This window comes from Chlorocebus sabaeus, chromosome 3, assembly GCF_047675955.1.
Source record: "Chlorocebus sabaeus isolate Y175 chromosome 3, mChlSab1.0.hap1, whole genome shotgun sequence".
Classification (NCBI taxonomy): Eukaryota; Metazoa; Chordata; class Mammalia; order Primates; family Cercopithecidae; genus Chlorocebus; species Chlorocebus sabaeus.
This window is the reverse complement of record NC_132906.1, coordinates 1,479,330-1,504,879: the sequence shown is the minus strand read 5'-3', so window position 1 is coordinate 1,504,879 and position 25,550 is coordinate 1,479,330. Positions and strand designations below refer to the sequence as shown.

Here is a 25,550-nt window from a genome sequence, read left to right as displayed (position 1 = left end):
ATCAACCTAGGTGCCCATCAATGGCGGACTGGATAAAGAAAATGTGGTACATATGCACCGTGGAATTCTACACAGCCATAAACATGAGTGAAATCATGTCTTTTATAGCAACATAGATGGAGCTGGAGGCCATTATCCTAAGCAAATTAATGCAGGAACAGAAAACCAAATACCACATGTTCTCACTTATGAGCTAAACAACAGGTGCTCTTGGACATAAGGATGGGAACAGTCGACACTGTGGACTACTGGAGGTGGGTGGAGGGAGAGGGATGTGGGTTGAAGAACCACCTGTTGGGCACTGTGCTCACTAACGAGGTGCAATATACTGATGTAACAAACTTGCACACATACCCCCATATGTAAAATTAAAGTTAAAACATTTAAAACATGAGTATCATTCTGATCTAAGTTTCTTGAGTTGTTCAAAGAATCATTCGTTTTGTATTATAAGAAAGCAATACCCAAAGAGGCCTTAAACAAGCTTTCCTTGAATAAACAAAAGCAGAATAGTGTGACAACTCATAATTTCCAGAAATTGTGGTGGGTCTTGGAGGTCTGGGGAAGAGAAACCTTAATGGTAATCTCCTTATTTCAAAAAGTGAAATTCTTAAAATAAAAAAGGGCGTTTCCTTCCTTCCTGTATTTCTAGTACTGAAAAAGACAGACTTTAATCTTCACTGAGCCAGCTAAGTATTTTCCTCCTATTCACCTAAACCCAGGACATACTCTGCCCTCTGGAGATTACTGCTGTGTGAATTCTAAAGGAAACAGTATAGCCTATGTTGTGCCTACACATGTGTCTGTCATGAATGGCAGGGTTTAATATTAACATGAAAGGAATTTGAAAGTATGTTCTATGATCTTTTCCTCAAAGGGGAGCCAAATCAGGGGGAGTAAAGGAAAAAGGCCTTTAGTTGGGCTGCTGCACTGGCAGTTGGAACTTTTTTTGGAATATTTAGAGGAGAGAAAAATCACCTGCAGTGAGGCCGCTCACCAGCCTAGTGTGGCTCCTGGCAGGTTGCTGCCTTCCATGCCTACCATGGCTCAGGGCTCTACTCTCCTCTGTGCCACTCTGGTACTCACAGCCCTTACAGCAAGTATTTTTCTATTTCCACTCAAAAATTAAAAAGCTCCTATGGCAAACTCCAGACATTGAGCTGCTGACGTGGGTGGTCCGAGTGGTTAGTGTGCTGGTTACAAAGTTGCTATGCTGGAGAGATTTGCCCTGAACTCTCAAACCCTGTATTTTCATGAACTGCTGCTGCTTTTGGTGCTTTCTGTAGAGTACGGGGTTTTTCAGAAATGAGTATATCGTGTGTTAGCAGTGACACTTGTCTTACCAGTTGTTACCTTTCATTTCCTGATGAACTCACCTTGGTCTAGATTGTTGAGGGCATTGCCAATAAAAGGAAAATCATTCAAATAAGAATAATGTCAATAAAGCCAAAATAGAACATTTTCAAGGACAATCACGGCCTGAAGATACAGTGGCAAAAAAGGTATTTTGAATAAAGTAACACCCACAGGCTGGGCGTGGTGGCTCATGCCTGTAATACCAGCACTTTGGGAGGCTGAAGCAGGCAGATTGCTTGAGTTCAGGAATTTGAGCACAGCCTGGGCAACAATGGCAAAACCTGGTCTCTACTAAAAATACAAAAAATTAGCCGGGTGTGCTGGCATGCGCCTATGTGCTCCCAGCTACTCGGGAGGCTGAGGTGGGAGAATCACCTGAGCCTGGGAAGTTGAGGCTGCAGTGAACCAAGATCACACCACTGCACTCCAGTCTCGACAATCAGAGTGAGATGCTGTCTCAAAAAATAAAAAATACAAATAAAAAATTTGTTAAAGTAGCATCCAGCACCAAAGAGGAAATAATAATGGTTTCCTGTAGACATAAGGCTAACCAGTGTTTGTAACGAAAAGGTAACTCCCTTCAGAGTTCCCCAAGCTTAGGTGAAGCTGGTTGTGAGCAGTAGTGGATTTCAAAATAATACACCTAGATTACTCTAAGAACACATATTTCTTTTGACTTCACTTACAATTTTATACAAAAGCAGAAGTTACCAAAGATTACTTAGCCTTCATATTTACCACAATCTTCTTAACCCAACCCCTGTGTCTGTGTGTAATTAAAGCAAGCTTGTTAAGTAAGCTACCTATTGAATGTTTGGAAAGAGAGAGGGTGTGCTGGGAGTTGGGGGACTGCCTGTGTGAAACATTTCTCTCTTCCGGATTTAAAACTTAGTCTTTGTTGCCAATCTGTTAACAGTTTGTAAATGAAGGGGAAGAAAAATATATAAATTAGCTTTCTAATCAATCTGAAATTACAAATGTGAACCACAGCAGGGAATAAATACTTGACCAAAAATACGTAAGTGGGTGCTAGGCAATCACAATTTTTAAATATCTCAAGTCTTTGATATGAAAGTTCTATTTCAAAGTTCTTCAAAATGATGCCGAATGTTCCTGCATACTGTGTTCCAAATTTATGTAAATACCAGACGGAAACTGTGAAGTACGTGCCTTCAAAAAAGAAAAGAAAGCTGACATTTTATCTCTATCTATTTAATAGATTTATCAAGAACATATGTAAACATATATAAATACAGATATATCATCAAGGAAGATTTAGGACATATGAACATGTAGCAGGGGTTGGAAAGAACATAATTCTTTCCCAGAAGGGGAAGGGGGAACCGTACTTAATCGGATCCAGCTACAACGTAAGGTAAGTCACTTCTCACCAAAAAGTACCTCCACTGCAAACTGTGGTGGATAAATTTTCCATGTTTTTTGTTTATGTGGATTATCCAATTCATTTCTTGGTAGATAAAGCCTAAGAATAGAAAAAAAGATTATTACATTTTCTATCGGGGCTAACGGAAAAGCCATGCAGTTGGGTACCCACGTTAGAGCTGGAAGAAACAAACAAAGAACCTCAGCATGAATAGAACCTCAGCCCCTTTTTTGTGTCTCAGTTGGCTCCTTCCACCTTTTTAGTGAGACTTAAAAATACTTTAATCTTCAGCAACACATGAGTAACACATGCTGACTCTCTTACCATTGCTTTATATGGAATTAATGGCATCCAAGTTTAATTAAATATCTACATTTCTAAATGTGACAGAAATCAGTCAGGATAGACATGAATGAAAACCCAGTAATAAACTACTGTATCTCTTTTATGTGTGAGGTTTGCAATTTTTTGAATTTTTACACTCAGACCTTGGAAATGACCTTGAGCAGTGGGATATAACTCCCACATGCTGAGAGTTCCAACAATGGAACACTAGGCATAAATTGATTAACCCATTTATGCCTAGTGTTCTAAATGATAGAAGTTAGCGTTTTTGGCTAAACAACAACCTCATAAGTAACAAAAACAGGTTTACCAAGTAGTACGTGAATTTAAATGTTACAGAAATCTTTAGAAATTTATATAAAAGTAAGAATAAAAGTGATCTAGCTTATCACTTCTCCAAAATGAACATTGTGTTTTAAAGGAAAAAAACTATCCTTTAGCAAGAACCCCTTTTGAGGAGCAGCATCAAATGAAGCTCCACCCGGCTCTCACTTTGAGGGACTTTGCTCATGTCAGAAGAAAAAGCTTATTGTTTGTATGCATCCAAAAAAAAAACACTTGTAAAAAATTTCCATCAAATCCAAAGTTCACTGTATCAAAATCCATGAAATGTTTTGCATTACAAGTGTGGAGGCCAGAGGTTTAATTTATTGTTGCCTTGCTGGACTTAAGGAGTTACTAGATGCAGTGCACATTTGAAGAAAAGATTAGCACTGGATGTAACAATAACTATCAATTCATGCCACATATAATCATAGCCACTTTTCAATGCTGACCTAAATCAGTCAAAAAAATTTTGTCCTTTTGTATTGAAGAGTATGGTTGACACACACAAAAAAAATCTCAATTTTTCACCATGACAAAACAAATGATACTTTATAGTAGAGAACTTCTATCGACTGAGAAATGAGTTTCCAAGTATGGTAGAAGGTTTTTTTGGAACAATAATCTCCAAGCCCAATTAATAATTTTTCAGAAAGTTTTCCCAATTCAGTTTTTAGAAAGCCACATTTAAATGGCTATTTAAATAGACTATTACTTAATGATATTTTTTAGCTATATTCCTTAATACTGTGTCTTATAACTTCTCCTAGATACAAGTGTGTCAGTCAGCTTTTCAGCTAGCTGAAGCCTCCCTAGGTCCCGCCTTCCTTTAGCACAAAATTTGGTGGTGGTTCATCATTGGTAAATCAGCACCTACTGACAGGGACGTGACATATTGAAGGTGCTGAGTAGACTCATATTGAACTTCTCTAAGAGGAATTTTCTACCACACTTAAGATCTGATTATAATACTTTTGAACTCATAACACAGTCCTATGGCATGGACTTTGAGGATACTGCAACAGTGAGTCTCAAGAACAAACGTATTCTTAAAATAACCAAAGTAAGAGGAGTAAGGCAATGAACAATGGTGGTTCAAGGACTTTTTGCTTTCTATAAATTAAGTTTATGACAACCAGCAAAAGACTTGCCATCACACCTTATGCATAGACATTGAAGATTAGGCTGTTTCTATGGGTTTATATTATATTCATACCTGTTACTTTGAATAAAAGATGTGTTGAACCAGAAGAAAAACGGACAATTGTCATAGTATTTAGGAAGATTCTAAAAAGGAAAAAAAAAATTTCAAAGTAAAACTGATACCAAGAACTAATCATTCCAAAGACATTAAAGTTCCTTCCTTTATTCCTTTATATATTTATCAAACAATTATAACCATTAAATATGTAGCACTCTGCAATCTATAACAATATACTCAAGACACAAAGGAGGAGGCTTGAAGAAAATGCTATTGTATTCTCTTGCTGTTTCTATCAACATTTTCAAGGAATAGTATTTTTCCCATGATAGGTATTTAATTTAGATGCTGATATTTGAATCTGGTTTAGATCGTGCCAAACAGAGTCTACTAAGGACCTATGCCTACATATACCCAAGTATATTGTAGTGAATTCTTATAATTTTTTTGTTGCCTCAGCATCCCTTTTAAATATAAATTGGACTTTCTGATATCAGAAGTGGGGTTCAGTCATCCTCAGCAGTTTCCAGTTTACCACCTCCCGGTTTCTCCATGTGACTGATGCTGATATCTGCCTCATACAACCTTCTCCTGGTGACCACTTCATCATGGGACAGCTGGATATAACCTACTTGACTCACCCCACAGACCCCCCATACTCTGCAGGGACCATGCGGATATATCAGTAACCACCTCTCAGTCACAGCAGAGACTCATGGCTGCTTGCGTTAAACCAAATTCGACTCCCCACAGGAAAACTGCTCAGGTAGCACCTCACATCCCAATAAAGGCTTCCACTCTCAGGTCCCTCCCTCTCTCTCGCTATTGCTCCCCACCCATCAGTCGAGCACAGGTCTGGATGGATCCCCCTTCCAGTTGGCCCTGCAAAGCATGTTGCCCTCTTCTCTCTGGAATTAATAAAAAACTGCTTTGGTTATTTCATGTGTTGTATTGTGCTGCCTTCTCTGTTTCACCCAGCTGAGTCACCCAAACCTAACTCTCTTTCCAGTCAGTGCTCCCAGCTACTCAGGAGGCTGAGGTGGGAGGATTGCTTGAGCCCAGGAGGCTGAAGCTCCAGTTAGCTATGATCGCGCCACTGCACTCCAGCCTGGGTGACAGAGTGAGACCCTGTCTCAATTTCTTAATTTTTTAAAAAAGGTGCAAAACAAAACGTAATCATTGCTATGCAGTAAAACATACCTTTGGGTTTTTTTGAGTTTTTTTTTAGCATCTTGGCTTTTACTTTGTTTATTTTGTATGTTTTGTATTTGAGAATACATGTAAATTTAGAAAAATGTAGAAAATTTACAATTTAGAAAAAACAAATGAACAAAAATTATTTACATTACATATGCTCCTTTAAAAACTTTGTTATAGATGTGATTTATTGTTTTCCTCCTCCTCCCTTGTTGGGAATTGTAGTAAAGCAAATCTTAAATAAAATCATTAGACCAGACAAGAACAACGGCAGAGGCTATTTTGTGATCACTCACCGAAGAGAAAAACTGTACCTTCACGTCGTCATACAGAGGGGGACCGTTGAATACATCAATTAACACTCTGTCTGTTTCAATGTCATGCAATATCTGCGAATGAACACATGGAGCTGAGAACTATGAGCCTAGATAATGGTAACAATGCAGTTCCTTTTCACTTATCATGACGTCCTGTATTTATCAAGTACTTTTGGTTTCACAGCCCAATCACCACATGTATAAATAATTATGAATAACCTTTTCTAGTCGCAATACTGTTGTTTGTATGTGTGTGTGTGTTTTGTTTTTTGAGACAGAGTCTCGCTGTCACCCAGGCTGAAGTGCTGTGGCGTGATCTTGGCTCACTGCGACCTCTGCCTCCCAGGTTCAAGTGATTCTTGTGCCTCAGCCTCCCGAGTAGCTGGGACTATAGGCACATGCCACAGACCCAGCTAATTTTTGAATTTTTAGTAGAGATGGGCTTTCACTCTATTGGCCAGCCTGGTCTCAAACTCCTGGCTTCAAGTGATCTGCCCGCGTGGGACTCCCAAAGTGCTAGATTACAGGCATGAGCCACTGCGCCTGACCTGTTGTTTATGTCTTTTAAAGGCCAACATGTTTGAGGGTTATCATGAACCACTTTTTTTTTTTTTTTTTTTGAGACAGTCTCACTGTCACCAGGCTGGAGTGCAGTGGCATGATTTCAGCTCACTGCACTTCCACCTCCTGGGTTCAAGCGATTCTCCAGCCTCAGCCTCCCAAGTAGCTGGGACTACAGGCATGTGCCACCACGCCCAACTAATTTTTGTATTTTTAGTAGAGATGGGGTTTCACCATGTTGGCCAGGATGGTCTCAATCTCTTGACCTCATGATCCACCCGCCCTGGCCTCCCAAAGTGCCAGGATTACAGGCTCGGCCATGAGGCACTTTTCCAAAGTGCTTCACTTTTAAAAAGCATTGAATTTTCTATTAGACTTTAATCAATTAAATGTTATTATTTAACGTGTGTCATTTGATGTTCATGTGTTAGGGCCTTTTTTGAGAATACATTAAGAAGCTCAATTTTAAAGCTAGCATTGACATTCAAAAAGCAATGTGTAATTCATCATGGTTTTTTATTTTCTAAATTTAAAAAATAACAACGGGAGTCTGTAACACTTGGGGGTTGGCCTGCATGCCCCTCCCAAGGGAGGGGGAGAGCAGGGTCCCCGTGCTCATCATGTTTTATCAGAACTCTTGTGTTTGTCAATGGGATCTTTGAACTTGACCAATGCAGGCTGCTGGATGGAGTGACCAAAGATAGGTCAAGTTTTGGAATGAATGACTTTGAAGCTATTTCTTTGACTCACTCTCATGTAAATAATGGCACCCACAATAGGAAAGGTCTATGGGAGGCCCTGTGAAAAACATAAAAGGAGGTGCAGACTCAGTTGGCCCCTTCAGGGAGCTGTACACATAAGAAACAATAGTAGAATGGTACACAACTCAATCTGTATGACAAAGACTGGGTGTGCTGTTAGGCACTACTGGGGGCTAGTTAACAGAAGGTGCAGGATGCGAAAATTTCATTAAGGAGGTAGAAACTGAATTGGGCATGAAGCAGTTTAGATAAAGGAAGAAGAGCTCTGAAAACAGAATCCAGTCCAAACGGAGGGAAAAAGACCAGCAATAACAGAAAGTAGAAATTAGAAAAATGGGCCGGGCACGGTGGCTCCCGCCTGTGATCTCAGCACTTTGGGAGGCTGGGGTGGGTGGATCACCTGAGGTCGGGAGTTTAAGACCAGCCTGACCAACACAGAGAAACCCCGTCTCTACTGAAAATACAAAATTAGCCAGGCGTGGTAGCGCATGCCTGTAATCCCAGCTACTTGGGAGGCTGAGTCAGAAGAATCGCTTGAACCCAGGAGGCAGAGGTTGTGGTGAGCCGAGATTGTGCCACTGCACTCCAGCCTGGGCAACAAGAGCAAAACTCCGTCTCAAAAAAAAAAAAAAAAAAGAAAAAGAAAAAAAGAAAAAAATTGGAAAAACAACAACAAACAATGTCGGGCAGTGTGGCTCACGTTTATAATCCCAGCACTTCGCAAGGCTGAGGTGGACAGGTTGCTTGAGCCCAGGGGTGAGACCAGCCTGGGCAACATAGCAAGTCCCAGCCTCTACAAAAAATAAAAAATAAAAAATTGGGGGATTGCTTGAGCTCAGGAGGTTGAGGCTGCAGTGAGTGAGCCATGATCACGCCACTGCGCTACAGCCTGGGCGACAGAATGAGACCCTGGCTCAAGAAAACGAAACAACAACAAAAAAAAAAAAAGGAAAGGAAGGAACGAAAGAAATAACCGACTAACTAACTAACTAACTAACTAACTTAGAGTTGTGTTCCAAGAGCCAAAAGGGATGACCCAGTTTATTTGGAATGAAGTCTGCTGGTCAAGCTACTGATGAGAAAAAGCTCAGGTATTAAGTCAGGGCTATTATGTCTCAAGAGCTCAAGAGCCAAGGATATAAGAGTGAAGGTGTTGAAAAATACGGTGGGGCATTTCCTATGGGACAGAGAGGCCTGATAATTATCACACATAACACTATTTAGTGATTTACAGTTTACAAAGAAACTTTCTATATATTATCTAATTTAATTCCCATTACACTTGAGATGTGATATTCATTTGACAGATAAGGACATTGAGCAAAAGGTGTGAACTGGCTCTGACCACGGGCACACAGTGTGTCTTCTGCTTGACCTACAATTTTTCACAATCAGAGCAATATTTCAGGATGCCTATTTCAGGACTCTATACATTGCACTGTAAGGAGAAAGAAAGGGTAAGGAGACCACTGCAGAAATCCAGGCATGAGCAAAGGAGATTCTGGACAATGAGTGGCAGTGAGAACAGAAAAGAAGAACACAGAGAACTGTCAGAGGCATAATCTACAGAGACTGATGACTGACTGGATTTAGGTGCCGAGGCGAAGAGAATCAAAGCGCAAGGCCTGAGTGGAAGAAGCTGGTGCCACTTGCAGAAGCAGAGAGAAAGCTCATTGATAACTCAGGCTGGCTGATGCATTTGAGTCGGAGTGGAAACTGTTCATGTTGTAGCTCCCGCATCTACAACTCAGTGGGTGCTCATAAATATCTGTTCAGTACATGAACAACTAACAGTGGAAGCAAGGGGAATGGGTCATTCTTTAAGAATAAAGCATTTGCTAAGAACAGAAAGCCAAAGGTCAGGCCTGGGTGAATGCCCTCAGTCGGGAGATGCCAAAAAAAGTGGGTGGTGGAGAGGGGAGGGGGTGGCAGGGAACAGGATCAGTAATAGGAGAATTTGAGACAAAGGCCTGGGTAGGAATTCTAAAAGTTTATGGTTATTAGACATGAAGGATGCTTTATTACTATTTCAGAAAAGGTATATAGTTTTAGGCATTTCTTCATTGTAGCAAAACATTGACTACCAGGTCCCTTTTGCTTTGGATAAAGAGGTTCCTCCCCAGTTCATTCACTCTTGCATTGTTTCTCACAGGGTCATCCCACAGAACCTCTGAGTTAGAATCACATGGGACATTCCTAAGTCTATGATTCCTGGGCCCCATTCCAGATTTCCCGAATCATACTTTGGGGGTACAAACTAGGAATGTAAATCTTTACAAGCTCTTTGGTGGTTTTCATGCACACTAAAATTTTAGAATCAGTGCTATATAATAAAAGATAAAATGACTGAGAAGAGAATTGGCTAAAAATGACCAGATATGTAAATTAAAACCCTTAATACATTCTTGGGAACATGCTCAGAGTCTGTGGAAGTGTGAAAGGCAAAGCAACACTGAAGAGAAATAAATTCTGGAAAGCACCCTGAAAAAACTTTTGAGCAAACAGGTTAATTTATCTCTGGTTTGCATCCAAACCCAGTGACACCAAGTTGATGGTAACCAGAAAGCGTTAGGGAATCTCTTTATGGTGAGTGATAGTTTAGGGAGGTGAACATTGCTGGTTTGACATTCAGCCTTAAAACAAACATCAGATTTTTTTCAATTCACATGTTTTCTCTTACCGAACAATTTCCTAATGAAGTACTGGAAAAGACAACTTTTTTCTCCATTACTATTCGGACTTTTAGATCACATACACCGCCTGTTCCAACACCTAAATGAAATTACAAAGGTAGGTTGGTTAGCGTGAAGATCAATATGTCTCACCAATTAACATCATGGATTAAAAAGAGAAAAAATTATCCAAGCTAACAATCTATCAATAGTTACTTATTTGGTCTTGCATGGATTTTGTCTTTGAAAGACAAGGTTTCAAGCCAAGTTCTGTCTCGTAAAGCAGATTTTATAAGACTAGAGAAGAGAAAAAAAAATACATACAGTTCAGCTTCAAAGACTTAGAATCCCATGACTTTATCTTTCCAGAAAAAATATTTAGGGAAGGTAGGCCGGGCACGGTGGCTCAAGCCTATAATCCTAGCACTTTGGGAGGGCAAGTTGGGTGGATTACTTGAGGTCAGGAGTTCTAAATCAGCCTGGCCAAGATGGTGAAACCCCATCTCTATTAAAAATACAAAAATTAGCCAGGTGTGGTGGCACATGCCTGTAATCCCAGCTACTCAGGAGGCTGAGGCAGGAGAATCGCTTGAACCCTGGAGGCAGAGGTTGCAGTGAGCCGAGATCACACCACTGCACTCCAGCCTGGGTGACAGAACAAGACTCTGTCTCCAAAAAAAAAAAAAGAAAAAGAAAAAGAAAATGAAAATTCAGGGAAGGTGACTTGCAACCTTTCTTGCTAATGTGTTGCTTTCTTCAGACTTCTGATCATAATGATTCTTAATAATAAATACTGTAGTTTAACTACTTTGGCCCTACTTTAAGGCCAGTTCCTGATGTAATCTCTATAAAAATATAGGATAGTTATATCCAAAAATTCTCATGGTGTTCAGTATATATTTACAGACAAAGGCTTTTTTGTTCCTTTTTTTCAATTCAAATGACCCACTTCCCTTAGCATTTCCTCAAAGACTTGGTTTCTCAATTTTTTTATTGCTTGCCTCTCAACTCTACATTAATTTTAATTCAAATATGTACAAAACTCAAGGTAGAAAATTAAAACAAATATCTTAATAAACTAGTGTATTAACTGTCTCTGACAGATCATCTCATATGCTGTTTGTTTTCTTTTCATTTAATTTTGTTTTCACTAACACCATGATATTCGTTTGTCATTAGAAATCACAGTTTCTTGCCTCAGTTCCCACTTTCCCATTCCAGGTGCAGAACTTCTTTCTATTGATGTCGACCAGTAATCAGTGAAATGTAGAACTAAACTCAGAAGGCTAAAAATCCTAGGCTGTCTGTGTGGACACCAGCATCCTGGCACCATGGCACCATGGCACCTATAGCACCCAGCACTGGCACCATCTCAGGTCCACAAGCTGGTTGCTAGAAGAGGTTTGCCTTAGCGGTTCTGAAGCATTGCCTCACTGCTACCTCTCTGGCAGTGGGAGTGGTGAGGCCCCATCCATTCCACGCAGACACATCCTGCTTTCCCACCTCCCCTGAGTGTAAGCTGTGAGGGAGAGGGTTACAGAGGAGGAGAGAGGGGAAAGGGAGAGCCCAAGGTGATGAGAAAAAAATATGCCTCTAAAAGAAAGTGAGAAAATGATAGATCTGGAGACACCTCCACCAAGGCAAACTCTGAACTAGAGGTGGTTGTGAGAAATAAGCAGTCTTGAGGGCACATGGTCCTCCTCCCTCATCAGAGGCTCACTCTGCCCTGAAAAGTCCACCCTGCGTTGAGACCAGAGGAGCAATGAGAACAAGAGAGACAGGAAGGGGATGAAGTCCCCCAAATTGGTGATGGAAAAGAAAAAGTGAAGAACATCTAAAGGCTGGCAATCAATGGGCAATTGCAGGAGGAGGGGCATACAGAAGGAGGAGATCACGTGTGAGGACATGTAAGAAGACAGGTGTGAGTCCGATCATTTGTATATACAACTATGAGGGAAATCCTCCCAGAGTGGGAACATTGGCCCTCCTGCCCAATTCTTCAATTATACATAAAGCACTTACCACGAATCGAATAAATAATGAATCTTTTTATAAAGAGTATCCGTCTTGGAGGGAGATTCCAGTTGTAGAGATGTTTTACTTGTGCAAAATATCCAACATATCTATTCTGAAAAGCAACAGAAACCTTACTTTGAGATGAAAAGTCTAAAGTCAGCATTCCTTATTTTTTTTTTTTTTTTTTTTTTTTGCATAAAGCTTGTAAAGGAGGTAAGTAGTTAAGAAAACATTTACTGGATGTCCTTATATAACCAGGCGTTTTCCGGGATGCTGCCTCACAACTATCTACCTCGAGGGACAAACACTGAATTCAGAGCAATGGGGAGTAACAAGGATGGAGCCAGGTCCTGTTTACAGGCTGCCTGGGGTTGAGACGGCATCTAATCAGCACAACAGAACAGTTACAGCATCATCAGCGTCCAGAGAGCAGCTTAGCTGTGACTGAGTTGGAGGAAGGCTTGCGGTTTGGTGAAGAGCAGCTTCCTGGGCATGAGAGAAGATGGCATAAGTGAAAACCGCAGAGGATGCCTCCACACCTCAGTAGCAGGTTTCCTGTCATTCTTCTCTGGTTCCTGACAGCTAGAATTTCTTCACTTTGCATTTCCTCAATTCTGTTTTCACAAGGAAGCCCTGGAATTCTCTTAGCCTTGTCCTTTCCCCGGGGCAAGCTGTTCACAATGGCTCTCCCCTGAATCTTTCTTCAAGGTAGTGAAGAGCTCTGGTCCTGAATCAACTGGTTCAGAATTCAAAAGTTGGCCATCATGGTGGCTCCCGCCTGTAATCCCAGCACTTTGGGAGGCCGAGGTGGACAGATCACCTGGCATCAGGAGTTTGAAACCAGCCTCGCCAACAGGGTGAAACCCTGTCTCTACTAAAAGTACAAAAACAGGCCGTGTGTGGTGATGGGCCCCTATAATCCCACCCACCGGGGAGGCTGAGGCAGGAGAATCGCGTGAACGCGAGGTCGAGGTTGCAGTGAGCTGAGATTGCACCAATGCACTCCAGTCTGGGCGACAGAGCAAGACTCTGTCTCAAAAATTAAAAACAAAATAAAACAAAAAAAACTTCATAAGTTCACAGACTGTTCCTTACCCATTGGGAAATGTTCATTAAAGCAACTAACTGCCATACTTTCCTTTAGAAAGGGCCAGTCATGAGGAAGGCTCATGAAAGTTCTTAACTTAGGAGTAGATGTAGTCAGTAGAATGGCCCACAGCGCAGGATCAGAATGTGATGGTGTCTGAGAATCACCAGCAGACACAGAGGCCACTCTGTCCTGAGGTCTTGCCAACAGAGCTCTCACACGTGCAGCTGAGTCCCTGTGTTGCTTTTTCAGTGAATCAGAGAAGATTCAGTTGCAGCCTTTGTTGTGCTAGTTCTGCACTAACGTTAGGGAAACTATGCAGGACTGCAGAAGAAATGGGGATGGGGAGGTGTGTGTGGAGAGTTGGTGAAGGAGCTCCATCTAGCATCCCCTTAGCTTCTGCCACTAGATTCTCCACCTTTCCCTAAGGGCTGTAAACCACCAGGGCCCCCAAGCTGCTTGTACTCCCATGCTTCCTTCTCCTACAACCTAAGACAACATGGACTTGTAGTAGAAATTAATACAACCAACACATAGGAGGCACTCACTACAAACAAAGAAGATATTATGAGAAAGGGGTGGAAAGATGGGTAAGCCATGGGCTTTGCCTTTAAAAGGGATACAGAAGTCACCACTTCAAATAACTAGAGAGTAACACAGTGATGTAGTCCCTAAAAGAAACACAAAGGGCTTTAAGAATTGAAAAAGCAAGAGATGACTTCAGGCTGAGAAGGGAAAGGGACTCTAGGAAAAGGGGCATGAGCAATGGCATGAGGGTATCAAGTGTCCATAGGCTGGGAAACAGCACACAGGCTAAAAGTGTGGAGTGTGGGATGTGTGCGTGCACACGGCGGAAGAAAAGGCTGGAAAAGACAAACTGCGGCTCCTGAGTGCCAGGTTGAAACATGTAGTTTATTGCCATTGGCAGTGGGGACATAGTATGGATTTTGAGCATGGAAATGGCATGATTAGGGCTGCACTTCAGTAAATTCACCTGTTACTTTTAGCTTAGGGTCTATGACTATCTTTGTTTTGTTTTGGGCTTGGGTGTGGGAGGAAAGTATCAGTGGATAAGGCTGAGTTCTTCTGGCCCAAACTCAAGGTTTGGGGCCAGTAGTTAGAGTGTTCTTCTAACGGGGCCAAGAGTTCTTACTCAGCTCTCACCACGTACAGAAAAACTCATTTACAGCCTCATCCAAATCTATTGAGGAATTCCCAACCCACTCTCACTTCGGTTTCAGGGGCAACATAGAAAAGGCAAAATAAATGAGAGGCTGTGCACAGCACGGGCTTCAGAGACTGACATCGAGATTTCAGTGCTTGGTTCAAAAGTTACTTTCTCTGAACCTCAATTTTCTAATTTATAAGATGAGAATCATAGCAGTGCCTACTCATAGAGTTATTGAGAATAGTAAATGAGATCGTGAATAGACAACTCTTAGAATAGCTCAGCAAAGTCTAGAATGTTATAAATGCTATAAGATAAACATCCTGGTTTCTGCAATAAACAAATTACAAGTAATAAAAAATGGTGAGAAATCCATGAACTTAGATTTTTTTGTTGTTGTTGTTGAGACAGAGTCTTGCTCTGTCGCCCAGGCTGGAGTGCAGTGGCGCATCTCAGCTCACTGCAAGCTCCGCCTCCCGGGTTTACGCCATTCTCCTGCCTCAGCCTCCCGAGTAGCTGGAACTACAGGCGCCCGCCACCTCGCCCGGCTAGATTTTTGTATTTTTTTAGTAGAGACGGGGTTTCACTGTGTTAGCCAGAATGGTCTCGATCTCCTGACCTCATGATCCACCCGTCTCGGCCTCCCAAAGTGCTGGGATTACAGGCTTGAGCCACCACGCCCAGCCAGAACTTAGATTCTTAAGAGAGACTTAGGAGACACAGCAACCAAATGAAATATGTGGACTTTGTTTAAATTCTGATTAAACAAACTAAATTTTCAAAGATTTTAAGACAATTTTGGAAACAAACATGGACTACAAATTTGATATTAAGGATTTTTAAGGTATAATATTTTTAGACATGATAAAAAGTGTTAAGGTTTGTTCTTGTTTTAAGAGTACTTAAAGGTCATACTAAAATGCTTGTGGGATAAAATGATCTGACGGCTGAAATTTCCTTTAAAATAACTCAGATTTAGAGAAAGCAAGAGTGGAGAGTGGGGCTGGGAGGTGTGAGTGGAGTGGGCAAAGAATGGATGAAGCGTGGCTGGCTGCAGGCTGAAATGACTGTTGCAGCAATGTGATGACTATGTGAGGATATATTGTATGATCCTCTGGACTTTTGTATATGATTAAAATTTTCCATAACAAAATGTTTCCAAAACAAAAAACAGAGTAACAGTGGGTGTTTCCTATGGGTGTTATGGGTGTTAAATGAGAGATGTGAAAGCGCAACACTGTCTGGTGTACGGAAGGGGTTTTGGAAAGTTTATTTCCCCTTTTATTTTCTCTTGTAAAATACACCTTTCTGACAACACACAGAAAAGATACACACACACGCGCGTGCACACACACACACACACACCAGGAGCCATCCAAAAACAGTCTTTGTGATGTTTTGCAAGGGTTGAATTGCCCTAGTAAGGGTTTGTGAAGGACTTGGATCTTTTTTAACATTGAAATCAAAGGCTGGTGATTTCAGATAAACTTCAGGGTCCTGCAGCCTTGGGTACTGGACCTTCCTACTTCGGGAAAATAATCAACTCCTGAGCTCCGTAAACAATAACCAGGATAGAATAGAAAGCAGGATGCTCTGAGGAGAAGCCAGAGTCCCCAGCATGTGGGCAGCACATGAAGCATGACCCTCAGACTCGGGAGGGACCAAGGCCTGTTGCAGGGCACCCAACTGCTGCTGCCTGATCACCAAAGAGTCTAAAATGAAACCAAGTAACAGGTGGCAATCTTAACCCACTCCCCTAAAAAAACTCCCATTTTTTAAAAGAAAACTTACCTGAGAAGGAGTTTCTACTCCCTGAAATTTACTGCTGTTGGTTTTATCTGTTCGCCTTTCTCCAAAATAATACAGGCTTTCCTACAAAAAAAAAAAGGGTACAATCCAACCATGGTTCATCTGCACTCTTTCCTTTCCTATATTAAGTACCCTTAGTGTTTCTACACCCACCTTCTTTCCTAAAGTCAGTGATTTGTTTGTTTGTTTGTTTTTTGGTAGAGTCTTGCTCTGTGACCCAGACTGGAGTACAGTGGCAGGATCTAAGCTCACTGCAACCTCTGCCTCCTGGGTTCAAGCGATTCTACTGCCTTAGCCTTCTGAGTAGCTGGGACTACAGGTGTGTACCACCATGCTCAGCTAATTTTTTGTATTTTTAGTAGAGATAGGGGTTTCACCATGTTGGCCAGGCTGCTCTCAAACTCCTGACCTCAAGAGATCCGCCTGCCTCAGCTTCCCAAGTGCTGGGATTAAAGACGTGAGCCACCTGTGCCCGGCCGCAGTGATCTTTGGGCAGAGGCTGCCCAAAATAACAAAATTAGGACTTCTCTCATTCAAGCATTCACAAATTCATAAAATTTTAGAGCTGGAAAGACCTTAGAAAGCATCTGGTCCAACCCTTCTTTCCATATTACAAATGACAACAGTGAGACCAAAAGAAAACCAAGCAATCTGCCCTGGAGATGCTGCAGCCAGTTAGAGGCAGCACAGGCCTGGAATACAGGTCCCTGGATCTCAGTCTAGGGCTCTGGATCAATAGCTGTCAATGACTGTCAAACGTTTGTTTTTTAAGCTGCAATCCACATTAATAAACCTAGGAGACACACACACACACACCAATATTTAAACCTTTTGATATTTTCTATTCTGCTCTATTCCACTTCATTTTTAAAAGATGTCAGTTACAACCCAGTAACTTTATTTTACAACTCACTGATAAAGCATGATCCATAGCTTGAAAAACACCATGCTAGAACATCCATTTTCAAAATCTGTGTATCTCAAATTAGAGAAACCAAAGGTGGTGGAATTGGAGTGCTGGGCATTGTGCATAACCACCACCTCTTCCCGAGACTGTCGGCCAAATAACTCAAGCGGAGCTGCTGGAAATGGCAGCATCTCAGCAAGAAGATGGCAGAAAGAAAAATGACTGAGAACTCTGCTTTAAGTGGAAACAGCCCACCTTGTCTTACCAGAAATTTCTAGAGGTCACAGACTCCACGTCTTGACTAAGCAAAGACATTTACATTCAGGAGAGGCTTTGTTCTGAGTTGTGAAATGTTGCTTTTTATCTCCCTAAGAGTTGTGAGGATGGTCAAGGCTGGAGTTATTTAATTAAGCTTGATACTATTCTCACGAGGAAGGAAGAAGTCATGGTACTGGCAGGAGTAAGAGCAGGGCCAGGTGAAGTGAGGGAAGCATCTTGATTACTGAATTTTTTTTATCTGTGTAACATGGTTTTACTCCACTCACCTTAATCCTTCCCCAACAGGTCTTGTCTTTATTTAAAATGTTGATATTGTATACATCATAAATTTTTTGCATTAATTTTTATTGTTAAAATATTGCATTAAAATTATTTATTTTAATTATCGCAATTTTTAGCATTCCCTTAAATTTTGCACCTCATTGACCTCACTCTTATCCCGGCCCAAAGAGATTCTTAAGTTAGCTACTAACTAGTGCATGGTAAACAAGAAAGTATCGAAAACAGAGTTTCTAAAAACTGCTTCTCTAATTACAATTCTACTAAGCATCATGACTAAAATAATCATCTTAACGTCCTACCAGTGATGTTTCAGAACTAGCAAACTCAATTATCATAAGACAAAGTTTGTAGAACATCTTTCATACCTCTGCAGTTAAAAATATTTCGGAGGCAATAAGGAAGGCACAAATCATAGTTCCAGTTCTTCCTAGAAAAGAAAAGAAGTTAGTTCAAGGAACATACGTGGTATAAAAATACACTCAGGAATATTCAAGGAGTGCATTTTAAGTTGATTTTCTCTCTTCTTGAGACAGGGTCTTGCTGTGTTACGCAGGCTGGAGTGCAGTCACACAATCTTGGCTCACCGCAACCTCCGCCTCACAGGTGAAAAACACGCAAATTACATTTACAGTAAAAATATCTCTCACCACCTGTCCACAAAAGGACACGATGAGGTTTTTACTAAATCTGTAAGAAAGCAATGATTCATGTCTTTTATAATTTTTTTGGATAATAGTAAAAAAGAAAAATTCCCATTTAGTATATTAATATAACTGATTCCAAAATTGCACAAATACAGTAGAAGAAAAGATAACTTTACACCAGTCTCACATACAAATGTAGATTTTAAAACATACACATATTTTTAAAGTGAATTCAGCAATGTAGAAACACCATGCATCAACACCAACTGCCATTTCTCTTAAGGATGCAAGGATGTTTTTTCCAGGATGGCAGATTACAGGCTTCAGCATGCCTCAGTCATTTGGAAATAGCAAGCAAGGACCTAAAGACCAACTCTGTGAGCTTTAATTTAAGAAAGAAAATGGCAATTCCCGGGAATTAGGAAAGACATCCCAGATCCTGGGGAGGACAAGGCAGGCTAGCAGCCCCCATGACAGCATTGGACTGACAGGAGTGAGTGGCGCCCCGGTATGTGAGACAGACAGACAGACAGGCCCCCCTCCCATCTTCCCACCGGATTTTCGGACTGACAGGAGTGAGTGGCGCCCCGGTATGTGAGACAGACACACAGACAGCCCCCCTGTCCCATCTTTCCCCCGCAGATCCAAGCCACCGGCAGAGGAAGCGCATTGTTTCTCCCCAGCCTTGGAGCTAACTTGAGGCGAGACTTGGAGACTTTGCGAGGGAAAGACACAGGGAAACGCTGCCGGCATGTTCCCAAACCCAGACTGAGAGCAGGACAAGACTCGGGGATCTTCCCTGCAGGGCTCCACCATCTTGTGCCCCCAGTCCCGCGACCCCGAGGGCCGGGACCCCGAGGGCCGAGGACGGAGCTCCGATTACTGGGCGCGCTGGAAATCCGCCCATCGCCTGAGGCAACAGAGAGCTCCGCCCAATGGACAGGGACCAAGCGCGCAGCCAGCAGCTCGGGCGCCAGCCAGCTCTTACCCATGGCGCCCTCTACTGGCTGGTAGGTCAAACCACACACGCAGTATAAAACCTGCGGACAGAAGGGCACGGGCTACAGAAGCAAAAGCCAAAACCCCCTACCTAGCGCGCTCTACAGTCCACCCCCCTAGGGAGGAGGGAAAGGGAAAGAAGAAAATAATAATAATAATAAACACAGGAGAGGAAAGAAAAAGAAAAAACCCTACCCAAACAAAAATAATTACACAGATTAGAAGTGCTAGCATCTCCAGAAGAGAAGGACCCGTGCAAGAATTCTGGCACCATGAGAAATCTGAATGTAGCGACACTACCAAAGCATCACACTAGCTCTCTGGCAATGCTTCCTACCAAAATGAAAACTCAGAAATGACAATAAACAATTCAAAGCTTGGGTTGCAAGGAAGCTCAATGAGATTCAAGGTTGAAATCAACAAAAAGAAACTTCTAAATCAATCCAGGAAATGAAGGAAGAGATAAACATCTTAATAAGAAATCAATCAGAACTTCTGGAATTAAAAAAACTCACTTAAGGAATTTCAAAATACAACTGAAACCTTTATCAATAGACTGGATAAAGTAGAAAACATAATTTCAGAGCTTGAAGACTGGTCTTTTGAACCAATCCAGTTAGACAAAAATAAAGAAAAAAGATTTTTTAAAAGTGAAGAAAGTCAGAACATGAGATTATGTAAAGTGACTAAACCTACAAATTACTGGTATTCCCTAGAGAGAAAGAGAAAAAGAAAACAATCTGGAAAACATATTTCATTTCTTGAAAATAATTCTAGAAAATGTATTGAATCTTGCTAGATAGACATCTAAGTACAATAAAGCTTAGATAGACATCTAAGTACAATATGTGAGATACTATAAAAAATGAACATTACCAAGGCATATACTCACCAGACTGTCCAAGGTCACTGTCAAAGAAAAAGCCCTAAAGGCACTAGAGAAAAAGGCCAGATCACATACGAAGTTAGCCCCATCAGGATAACAGTAGACTTCTCAGCAGAAACCTCACAAGCCAGGAGAGATTGAGGGGTCTATTTTCAGAATTCTTAAAGAAAATAAATCATAATCAAGAGATTCATATCCTGCCAAACTAAGCTTCATGACTGAAGGAGAAATAGAAACATTTTTCTAGAGAAGCAAATGCCAAGAGAGTTCATTACCACTAGACCAGTCTTACAAGAGATGCTTAAGGGAGTTGTAAACATGGAAATGAAAGAATGATACCTGCTATCATAAAAACACACTTAAGTACATAGCTCACAGACCCTATAAAACAACCACACAATAGAAAGTACAAAAAAACCAGTTAACAATTTCATGATAGGGTGAAAAGCTCACATGTCAATATTAACCTTGAATATAAATGGTTTAAACACACCACTTAAAAGTCACAGAGTGGGCTGGGTGCGGTGGCTCACTCCTGTAATCCCAGCGCTTTGGGAGACCAAGGTGGGCGGATCATGAGGTCAGGAGATCAAGACCATCCTGGCCAACATGGTGAAACCCTCTCTCTACTAAAAATATAAAAATTAGCCAGGCGTGGTGGCACATGCCTATAATCCCAGCTACTCAGGAGGCTGAGGCAGGAGAATCACTTGAACCCAGGAGTCAGAGGTTGTGGTGGGCCAATATCGTGCCACTGCACTCTAGTCTGATGATAGAGTAAGAGTCTGTCAAGAAAAGAAAGAAAAGAAAAGAAAGAGAGAGAGAGAGAGAGAGAGAGAGAGAAAGAAAGAAAGAAAGAAAGAAAGAAAGAAAGAAAGAAAGAAAGAGAGAGAGAGAGAGAAAGAAGGAAAGAAAGAAAGAGAAAGAAAAGTCAGAGTGGCAAGTTGGATTAAAAAAACAAAACCCATCTGTCTGCTGTCTTCAGGAGACCCATCTCACATGTAACAACACCAACAGGTTCAAAGTAAAGGGCTGAAGAAAGATCTATCACACAAACAAAACACAAAAAAGAGCAGGGGTCACTATTCCTAAAACAGATAAAACAGGCTTTAAATCAACAACAGTAAAAAAGGACAAAGAAGGGCATTACATAATGATAAGGTGTTCAACAAGAAGCCTTAACTATCCTAAACATATATGCACCCAACATTGGCTCACGTGGGTTAATAAAACAGATACTTCTAGACCTATGAAAAGACTTAGCCACACAACAATAGTCAGGGGACTTCAACACCCCACTGATAACATTACACAGATCATAAAGACTGAAAACTAACAAAGAAATTCTGGACTTAAATTCAACACTTGACCAATTGGACCTAACAGAAACCTAAAGAACTCTTAGCATTTTGGGAGGCTGAGGCGGGTGGGCGGATCACGAGAACAGGAGTTCGAGACCAGCCTGGCCAATATGGTGAAACTCCGTTGCTACTAAAAATGCAAAAATTAGTCCGGCATGGTGGCAGGTGCCTGTAATCCCAGCTACTCGGGAGGCTGAGGCAGGAGAATTTCTTGAACCCAGGAGGCAGAGGTTGCAGTGAGCCAAGATCATGCCACTGCCTGGACAACAGAGCATGACTCCATCCCAAAAAAACAAACAAAACACCCACAAACCAAAATAGCCCTAGATCAGATGTATTCACAGCTGAATTCTATCAAATATACAAAGAAGAACTGGTGCCAGTTCTACTGAAACTATTTCAAAAAATTGAGGAGGGACTCTTCTCTAATTCATTCCATGAATCCTGCATCACCCTGAAACCAAAACCTGGCAAAGACACAATAAAAAAAAAGAAAACTAAAGGGTAATCTCAATGATGAAGACAGCCACAAAAATCCTTAACAAAACACTGGGAAACCAAATCCAACAGCATATCAAAAAGTTCACAATCAAGTAAGCTTCATTCCAAGGATACAAGGTCCAGCACATGCAAATCAATAAATGTGATTCACCACACAAAGAGAATTAAACAGAAACCACATGATCATCTCAATAGATGCAGGAAAAAAAGCATTTGATAAAATTCAACATCTTTCTTGATAAAAAATAAAAAAACACTTAAGAAACTAGGAATCGCCGGGCGCGGTGGCTCAAGCCTGTAATCCCAGCACTTTGGGAGGCCGAGACGGGTGGATGACAAGGTCAGGAGATCGAGACCATCCTGGCTAACACGGTGAAACCCCGTCTCTACTAAAAAATACAAAAACCTAGCCAGGCGAGGTGGCGGGCGTCTGTAGTCCCAGCTACTCGGGAGGCTGAGGCAGGAGAATGGCGTGAACCCAGGAGGCGGAGCTTGCAGTGAGCTGAGATCCGGCCACTGCACTCCAGTCTGGGCGACAAAGCGAGACTCTGTCTCAACAACAACAACAAAAAAAAAAAAAAAAAAAAGAAACTAGGAATCAAAGGAACATACTTCAAAATAGAGCCATGGGCCAGGTGCAGTGGCTCACATCTGTAATCCCAGCACTTTGGGAGGCCAAGGCAGGCGGATCACTTGAGGTCAGGAGTTCAAGACCAGCCTGGCCAACATAGTGAAACTCCATCTTTACTAAAAATACAAAAAATTAGCCGGGCGTGGTGTCGCACACCTGTAATCCCAGTGACTCAGAAGGCTGAGGCAGGAGAATCGCTTGAACCCAGGAGGCGGAGGTTGCAGTGTGCCGAGATTGCACCACTGTTCTCCATCCTGGGTAACAGAGCAAGACTCCATCTTAAAAAAACAAAAACAAAAACAAAAACATAAAACAGGCCGGGCACAGTGGCTCATGCCTGTAATGCCAGCACTTTGGGAGGCTGAGGTGGGTGGATTACCTGAGGTCAGGTGTTCGAGAGCAGCCTGGCCAACGTGGTGAAACCCCATCTCTACTAAAAATACAAAAATTAGCTGGGCATGGTGACAGGCACTTGTAATCCCAGCTACTTGGGAGGCTGAGGCAGAAGAATTGCTTGAACTTGGGAGGTGGAGGTTGCAGTGAGCCAAGATTCCGCCATTGCACTCCAGCCTGGGCAACAAGAGCAAAACTCCATCTCGAAAAAAAAAAAAAAAAAAGAAATCATTTCCTTTGCAGCATCATGGATGCAGCTGGAAGTCATTATCCTGAGCAAATTAATGCAGGAACAAAAAACCAAATACCATATGCTCTCACTCATAAGTGAAAGCTAAACAATGGGTGCTCATGGACATCAAGGCGGCAATCATGGACACTGGGGAGTTCTAGAGGGGGCTCAGCAGAAAACGGCACAGGTTGAAAAACTATTGGGTCCTATGCGCAGTACCTGGGTGATGCAATCAATCATACCCCAAACCTCAGCATCACACGATATTACCAATAAACCTGCACATGTACTTCCGAATCTAAAATAAAAGTTACATTGTACCAAAAAACTAAGCTCAAAAAGAAAACAAATGTGTTTTGCCCATTAAAAGACAAATAATAAAAGAGTACAGGAATCATCCTATATCAGAAATCTATATTAATGCAATTTATCATATTCATTGATTAAAGAAGACATACCTTACAATTATCTCAATAATGCAGGAAAAAGCATTCACTAAAATTCAACTTCCACCTGTGGCTTTAAAAATGAACAAAAACTAGGAAACTTCGTTAACTCAACGAAGAGAATCTACCAAAATACCTACCAGGAACATCATATTAATGACATAATATTGACAGCATTTTCTTTAAAGCCTGGAATTAAACAAAAATGCCCTCTCCTCACTGCTTCCGTTTAACAATATACTGCAGGCCTAACCAGTGTAGAAAGTCAGTGTAGTAAGTAAATCTGTAGAATAACTCCTTAATCTAATGAGAGAGTTTAGGAAGATTTCTAGATGCAGGTTCAACATAAATAAAAATTAATAGCTAAATCAAGGATGCAGGTTGAAATCTTTACAGTAATTACTAAAAACATAGAAAAGGAGTATATGACTTCCAAGGTAATGACAGAGGGTGAGAAGGAAAGAATTATATTATTAAAATTCAATCAAATGAAAACAGAATGTCAGTAGGAATATAGGAGAGTTAAATAAAATAACAAATAGATGTACATAGAATGCTGTTCTCAACAATGCGTAATACATGTTCTTTTCAAATGTACAGAAAACATCTGATAATATCGACCAAATTCTGGGCCATAAAGCAAGTCTAAACAAATTTCAAAGAACTAAAAAAGAAAAAAAATACATAGTATGTTCTGTGTCTACAACACAATATAATCAGAAATCAAAAATTTAAAGATAAATACAAAATTCTCATATGTTTGGAAATAAGGCAATATACTTCTACAAAACTTATGGGTCAAAAAAAAGCAAGCACAGTCAAAACTGGAAAATAGTTTGAACTAAGTAAAATAAAAACACTACAAATAAAAATTTATGGGATGAAGCTAAAGCAATTCTTGGGGAAAACTTGTAGCTTTAAATGGTAAATAGAAAAGAGAGTGGTTGACACTCTAAGAATTATCCATGTCAAGAAGTCAGGAAAAGAACAAATTAACCCAAAGAGTACAGAGGAAAATACAAAATATAATAGTAATTGATGAAATAAAAAATAAGGCCGGGTGCGGTGGCTCAAGCCTGTAATCCCAGCACTTTGGGAGGCCGAGACGGGTGGATCACGAGGTCAGGAGATCGAGACCATCCTGGCTAACACGGTGAAACCCCGTCTCTACTAAAAATACAAAAAACTAGCCAGGCGCCTGTGGTCCCAGCTACTCGGGAGGCTGAGGCAGGAGAATGGCGGGAACCCGGGAGGCGGAGCTTGCAGTGAGCTGAGATCCGGCCACTGCACTCCAGCCTGGGCGACAGAGCGAGACTCCATCTCAAAAATAAATAAATAAGTAAATAAATAAATAAATAAATAAATAAATAAAAAATAGAGACCACCAATAAGGCCAAAAATTTGGTACTTTTAAAAGACTAGTAAAATTGATAAATCCCTGGTGAGACTAATCAAAAGAAAAAAGGGGAGAAGGTACCAAGAAAGCAATGTAGGAATAAAAAAGGGAACACCTCTGTAGACATTAAAATGGTAAAATGATATTGTGAACAATTTGATGTTAAGACAGTTCAAAGTTAGATTAAACGGACAAATGCTGGGAAAACTATAATCTACCAAAATGGGCAAAATAAATAAAATTATTAAAAAATTCTATATGTGGAATTGAGCCATAATTTAGAGACTTCTCTCCAGAAAAAACTCTAGGCCAATGTGCCTTCACTGGTGAATTTCACTTTACACTTAAGAAGGAAGAAAATCAGCACGCATAAATTTACCCAGAGAATAAAAACA

At 41.1% G+C, this 25,550-nt stretch overlaps 1 protein-coding gene across 2 annotated transcripts in view; it reads right to left on the bottom strand.

Annotated features, from left to right (window-relative positions):
• TPTE2 (transmembrane phosphoinositide 3-phosphatase and tensin homolog 2) overlaps positions 1 to 25,550 on the bottom strand; it is a 90,824-nt gene that overhangs the window by 15,032 nt on the left and 50,242 nt on the right. For both annotated transcript variants that reach the window (XM_073012850.1, XM_037986918.2), the window contains 7 exons: positions 18,032 to 18,093; positions 16,181 to 16,261; positions 12,141 to 12,246; positions 10,127 to 10,218; positions 6,104 to 6,196; positions 4,626 to 4,696; positions 2,748 to 2,839 (listed from right to left, as the gene is read on the bottom strand). In XM_073012850.1, coding sequence (XP_072868951.1) covers positions 2,748 to 2,839; positions 4,626 to 4,696; positions 6,104 to 6,196; positions 10,127 to 10,218; positions 12,141 to 12,246; positions 16,181 to 16,261; positions 18,032 to 18,093 — 597 coding nt within the window. The remainder of the gene's footprint in view (positions 1 to 2,747; positions 2,840 to 4,625; positions 4,697 to 6,103; positions 6,197 to 10,126; positions 10,219 to 12,140; positions 12,247 to 16,180; positions 16,262 to 18,031; positions 18,094 to 25,550) is intronic.